Raw genomic sequence first — 7,184 nt, 5'->3', positions numbered from 1 at the left:
CCATATTAAATGAATTAAAAATAAACAATAAGAATAATCATTGTAACTGCTACATTAAAATTTTCCACAACTAAATTTATTTTTAATTATTGCATTTACATCTTTTGCATAAAATAATTATCCAAAACCTCCTAAAAGTCGCCTTTTATATATTTATTTTTAATTATTGCATTTACATTTTTTGCACAAAATAGTTATCCAAAACCTCCTAAAAGTCGCCTTTTATATATGTATAGATAACAAGATCTCATAGTACAAATAAATAAATCAAATTTTTAATATGTCCATTTCTAATCTTATGTCAAATATGAAATTGTTATATAGTTATTAATAAATATTTATTACGTCCAATAGTATATGTAATTATTTTTTACTATGTAACTTCAAATATTTTAATAATTGAGACTGCATGTATAAATGATGCTTTGAGCTTCAATACTGAACATTAATTAAATCTATTATATTTAGCTTTTATTTTAATTCTTAGTAGAATTAAAATAGTAGTAATAAATAAAATAGTGAGTAATATAAAGTTAATGTTGGAATATAGTGTATGAACCAATAATATAACCTGCAGGGATGAAGGTAGTAACTATTTGAATTATAGTAGTATCTTTTTATATACAGTACTATATTGAAATGACGTCATATTTCCACTCCATTGGTTGATCCCTTTCTTAGCCATTACTTCTTCTTTGTGTTCCTTACTAGTACTACTATTTTACCCTGTAATTTATGTTACATGTTTCAGTATTGATTTATATTTTAATTGTTATTTATTTCTGCCAATTGTATTTAGTTCATAATTTATATTTTTACTAATTATTTATCCTGATTTTCCTTATATTTTATATTATGTTTAAATATATCTCATTTAATTTTAAATTTTGATTTTTAATTCTAAAAAAGTATTTTTATTCCATTTTATCATTTACCTTGAAAATAAAAATAAAGTTCTATAAACAAAGGTACCTAGAAAAGTAATAGAAGTTATATGTATGATATGAATGATTAATAACATCCGGGTGGAAAAAAGAAAGAAATTATATAGTGGAGTAGTTTATTTGACGTTTCGATCCTCAGTCATATGGAGTAGTTTATTTGTAACAGTAATGTCTCCCAACCGAAAAAAAAATGAAATCCCCCCACCACCCAACCGAATTGTTTGGACTTCGCCTCTTTTTATACCAACATTGCTGGATAATTAGCGTAATTGAAGTATTTATTTTGGTGGAACGAAAAAGATAAGATTAATGTAATTAATAATGATTAAATAATTCATACTATAAAATTGATAAAGAAAACCGTCCAACTCTATATACTAGTAACTGATAGTGGTGCTTTAGAGCATCTCCAATGCTAAATAGGCCAGCAATAGGCCAATCACTCTCTCTCCCTCCCACATCAGTAGTACTAAAAATCTACCTACCACATCAGATTTAGGCCAGCCATAGGCCAGCCGCAATAAAAATAATTCACAATATACTACATTTACGGAATTAAAATCACGATTAAATTACCGAATTAAATTTACGAGACATATACGAGAAAATTCATTAATTTTATTTAAATAGAAAAAGTACATTAACTAAAAATCAAAAAAATTACATAATAAAAAAAAAATCCGGGTTTCCACACACAAGCCACCGCCCCACTCTACTCCTCACTAATTTATTAAAAAAATACATAAAAAAAAATGTTAGTATGCATTGAATCCGTTATAGTTTGCCGCTAGCCGAACGGGGGTCAAGGGGGGCGACGCCCCCTTGCCATGGGGGTCCGGGGGCGGGAGAGGCCCCCGGCCCGACGGTATGACATGTTTCTGTTTTAGGTCTTAATTTTGTATTGGGCTAGTTGTTGTTGTCCATCGCTAGATGTTGCTTTTGTACAGAAATTTAGAGATAGAGAAAATCGTGTTTATATAGTTTTTCAAAAATTTTAAAAAAAGAATTTAAAAAAAATTTAAAAAGAATTTTTAAAAAAATTAAAAAATAGCACTGACCGATCGCTGGCCGATCGGCACGCCACAATGCCGGCCTGCGCATCGGCCAGCGCGTCGCGATCGGCCAGCCCACGCCGAAATATCGCCGATTTCCCGCTGGCCGCCTCCAATGGTTCGGCTAGCCGGTCGCTAGCCGACCATTGAAGATGCTCTTATAATGCCAATCCATCTTTAAATTACTAATTACTATTAAATGATAGACATTAAATATTTATATCAAGGCACTTATCATTCAGTACTGAATATCAATACAATAAAAAAAATGTCAATTAAGTATAATTGTTATTTAATAACAAATTAATTATAACTCACTTTTAAAAAATATCTCAAAACATTAAATTCATATAACTATCTCAAATTAAAAAAAAAAATTTCTCACAATATATATCAAAGTAAATGTGATTTCATAAGGATTCTAACGATCGAGATCCCAATTGTATATATTCCGATATCAAAATTTGATTTTTTTTATGAAACTTGGAATTTTTCGACTAGCAGATTAATAATATCAATATAACTGTCTTAATATGTCAACGTAATATGTGTATAATGTTAATACCAAATTGTGTTGACATATTAAAATAATTGGGTTAATATGTTTAACATACTATATTGACATCTAGATTCAATACCCTAAATTTGCAGTATTCTTATCTTTTTAATATTAAAATATAAAAAACGAAAAATACACATGGCAATTTATAGACTATTAGATCTCTAACATCTTATAGTCGTAAATAAGTTGTAGTTTAAAATTAAGAGATGATTTAGCGATTGATCACACTTCTAAGTAATTATATGATATGATTGGTTACTATATATTCCAATATTAATTTTATAATTATTCACCATTATATTTGTTATTTTAAATTTATTGATCGAGAAAGCAATACAAAGGCTAAAATATATCATCCACTCTCAATTGTTAACTAAAATTTGAAGTTACATATTACTAAAAATATACTCCATTATATACACTAATGAATGTACTTATTAATAACCATACACACGAATGAAGTCTACGAGTATCTATCATATGAGTAGTATATTTATTAGTATATGTTTAGGGTCTTTGATTGATATGAAATATGGTGGCCAAGAGGAATTTTTATGAGAAAAGGTTGAAAAGGAACACGAAATGTAATTTGTGCATAAGACATAGACTGCCCACAATATTTTTTGGGGAAAAGTACCAAAGGACAATTTGTGTAGTTCAATTCTTTTATTAATTGTTGAACGATTTAATTTGGGAATTGGGAGTGTACTAATACTCGGCAGAGATCAAAAGAGAGACAAGACATAAAAACAAAAGTGAAATTCAACCAGAGGTTTTAGAGTTTATGATCACATATAGTTAGTTATCTTCATTGTTGTTTGTTAGTTTGTAATCTTATTCGCATTGAGAGTCTGGTTTCGTCCGTGAATATAGATATTACATCGAACCACACAATGTGTATATATATATATTGTGTCGATCATTTTCTTGCTTTTTACACTATTCATAACATTATTAATGAATTGTAGGGATAGTTTTTTATATTAGTAATTGGATAATTCAATTTTCAATTTATTAATATAAAAATGATGAATTGTAGGGATTGTATTCAATGATGATACAAGTAGTATATCTTTATGTATTTATTAATATGAATTTATTTAGCTAAAATAAGCATTAATGATATTAGTAATTATTAGATAATTCAATTTTCAAGTAACGATGCCAAAAAAACCTTATTAATTACTTATAAATTATAATATAAGCACATACCTTGGTCCATCATTTTATACTAAATAATAAATTTGATTCGTTTTTATCCTTTTAGTCAAAGAAATGTGAGAAGCGTACAACATGTACACATTTTGATTAGATTATAAACAAATTTAATCTAATAGAAACAAATCTATACCTATATAAAAGGTGAGTTTTGAGCGCTTTTGAATAATTATTTTATGCAAGGGATGTAAATATAATTATATTTATTAACTCTTAGAATTGTATTAATAATATTTAATGCATTATACTAATTATCATATAATAAGCATTAGGGGTGCGTTATATGGCTAAGTATTTAAGTTGTTAACTCTGGTAACTCATTAATGTAGTGTATTAAAAATGTCAATACGGTGACATTAAAATGTCAACATATAATATCAACACAGAAGTTCAACAAAATCATGTGTTGACATTTTAATGTCATCGTGTTGACATTTTTAATACATTGCGTTAATGAGTTAGCAAGTTAGCAAGTTAAGACAGATAGCAATTGATCACACCTCATAAGCATTATGTATCCAATAACAAATTTAGAGGAAATACTATGCGATAGTTGACATAGCATAACTAGGTTACATTGAAATAAATACTGCATTATATTAGAGATGAAAATAATTAGGTTGTGGAAAATGAAAAGATTTAGGAGAAGAATATGAAAAGATTAAGAATAATACTAATATATTTTTTAACTATAAATACTACTTTCGAATCTATACATATATAAAAGATGAGTTTTGGCATTCTTTTAAGATATTTATAAGTTTTGAGATTTAAATATGAATATTTATGAGTTATGGGTGATTGAGTATAAAATAGATGATGATTGACATTGTAATTATAAATTTTTAATTATTATTTAGAAATTAATTATAAATTATTGCATGTATACAATGTGAAGTAACGGCCAATCATCATGGTGGACTAAACAAATCTGCATTGAAACTCATTTATTCATAATAAGAAACGTATTATAAATTTTAATCCATGGCTAATAACAACAAAAATGAATAAGAAAAGTCAAATTTTGTAACCTCTATTGTCTTAATTTTATAATTATTTTGTTTTAATGTCATAATCTCTCATGGACTAATTTTGTGTCTATAAAAGGCATAGAGTTGTGGATAAATCACATACCAACAAAAACATTTTCCATTCTCTCTCAAGTTCTCAACATTTTATTGTACATTTTAGGAACATTGTATTACTCAATTTTCGGAGTCTCATCGAGTTCATCGGTGCCTAGCGGGTTTGAGATGTTATGTACGTTAGGAGGATTTTATCTTTGGGATAATACGTCAATCCGGGAGCACTAACCGTAATGTAATTTGTCTTGCTGAAAGAGGGGTTTTCTCAACTGGACATATATTTCAGTTTATTTTATAATTTTTATTGTAATTTCCATTTCATGTATTGTTGTTTTTTTTTTCTTTTGATTGCAATAGTTAGAGTACCGCGTGTATATATGGTTCGAGAATTTTATCCCGATATTTCGTACAATTCTCAGAGAGGGAAGAATCGTAACATTCTTGACCCGAGAATTTTATCCCAGTATTTCTTACAATAGTTAGAGTATCGCGTGTATATTTTGTGATTTACATTTTTTAGTAGAGAGATATGAATGATTGTTTTAAACATATTTTTCAAAAGTATCAACGCATGATACTTTCTTCTTCGTTGTCCAAATAATTATTTTTGTCTTGGTTCTATTTTAAATAGTGGAGCATATTTATTAAATTTTTATTTATAGTATATTTTTCTATTTTTAATCTTATATAGTTATATTATTTTTTATTATAATTAATTAATAAATAATTAAAAATAATATGATGAAAATATATTTCGTTGCGCATCGCGCAAGTGGGTTAATACTAGTTTAATCTAATTTGCGAGTGAGAATTCATAATAATACCGCGGATAGGTAAGTCAAATAAAATACTCCTACATATATTACAATAAAGCACGGGAATACGATACATTAAACAAGCAAATTACATAAAATCTAATAGAAGGAAGAACAGGATAGTCAAACACAAAGCAGAAAGTTTAAGAAAGATAGTCAAACACAGAGAGGACATGGACGCCCTAAGCATTGCCAACAGCATTCCTCCACCTTGCATAATTGGCGGCCCTCGGGCAGGCCAAGAGCACATCGCGGATCTGAATAAAATTTGGGCGTTGGGCCACGTCTGGATTCAAACACCGACGCGCAATTATGACACAGTCCTTTAGAGCCTCCGGGATGTTTGTGTTCTCTCCATCCAGTGCAGCAATCATCACGTCGGGCGCTTGCTCCAAGTCTCTGAAATCTTCGTGTAGAATCTCTTCGGGCAAAAGCCCTCGAACCCATGTGTCCAATCGGAATGCCCTTCCGAAGCGATCAATCTCAAAGGCAGGACGTCCACTCAACGTTTCTAGGATAACTACTCCAAGCGAGTAGATATCCAAATGAAACTTAACATTTTCAGTCTCATCGGGATTCAAATAACCAGGATCAGTGTAGCCCATGGACAAAATAATCGGATGGGGCTCTTCATCGATCATTATTGCAGCCCCGAAATCACTCAATTTAGGAGTGAAATCGTTCAGCAGCAACACATTCTCCGATTTGACGTCCCGATGAATGTAGCCGCACACGTGGACGTGAGTCAGCGCTCTACAAAGGCCAAGCAAGACCTTGATCCGTGTACACCATGGGAAAGTTGTCATTGAGTCTGGACGCCGAAGATGGTAACTCAGAGTTCGATTCTGAGCATACTCAATCACGATGGTCTGCAAATCTTCACAAACGCCTAGAAGGTTAATTACATACCGACTTCGCACAATATCGAGCACGTTAACCTCTTGTCGAAAATAGTCACCCCGCAAAACCATTTTGAAGGCGGCTGCACGGGTCCTCTCTCCATGGCGTCGGATGGTCCCTCGGTAGACCACCCCAAAGCCACCGCGGCCAAGCTCGTGTCTATTGCGAATTGCGTGCTGGATTTGTGGTACAGTGAATCGATAAATATTGTTAATATTTGGGATGGGATTGAAGGCCATTGAGATAGAAAAGAAACTACTGTAGTAGAAATAAAAGGAAAGAAGGAAAGTGTGGTTCTTTGTTGTGGATGACATAACAAAATATATATAGATGATTCACCGGCGGATCTACGTAGGGTACAGCTGTACACCTAAAATGTACCGTTAATTCTATATAGAATCTACTTATTTACATCTGTAGCTGTTGGCCGAGCGGTTGAAAGCTCACCTCTGCCACTTCGAGACTCGAGTTCGAAACCCACTTAAAGCGTTCTCATATATACTATTCTCTTTGGTGGGAATTCTCTTACCATTCTTTATTACTAATGCCTTTTATAATGCGGTAATGCCTCTAACTTTTTCTATCAAACATATTTAAATTTCGTAAGT

General features: G+C 30.8%; 1 protein-coding gene across 1 annotated transcript; it reads right to left on the bottom strand.

The window, feature by feature from the left end:
* Nucleotides 1-5,858: 5,858 nt before the first annotated feature.
* LOC125192498 (proline-rich receptor-like protein kinase PERK8) lies at nt 5,859-6,815 on the bottom strand. The gene has a single exon (XM_048090096.1). It carries the CDS (start codon nt 6,813-6,815, stop codon nt 5,859-5,861), a length of 957 nt encoding a protein of 318 aa, XP_047946053.1.
* Nucleotides 6,816-7,184: the final 369 nt, after the last annotated feature.

The sequence above is a fragment of the Salvia hispanica genome, chromosome 1 (assembly GCF_023119035.1).
Source record: "Salvia hispanica cultivar TCC Black 2014 chromosome 1, UniMelb_Shisp_WGS_1.0, whole genome shotgun sequence".
Taxonomy (NCBI): Eukaryota; Viridiplantae; Streptophyta; class Magnoliopsida; order Lamiales; family Lamiaceae; genus Salvia; species Salvia hispanica.
Note: the sequence above shows the minus strand (reverse complement) of the source record. Positions and strands in the feature narration are given on the sequence as shown.

Excerpts from the sequence above, each read along its gene's own strand:
- LOC125192498 (XM_048090096.1), bottom strand. The coding sequence starts at position 6,815 with ATGGCCTTCAATCCCATCCCAAATATTAACAATATTTATCGATTCACT.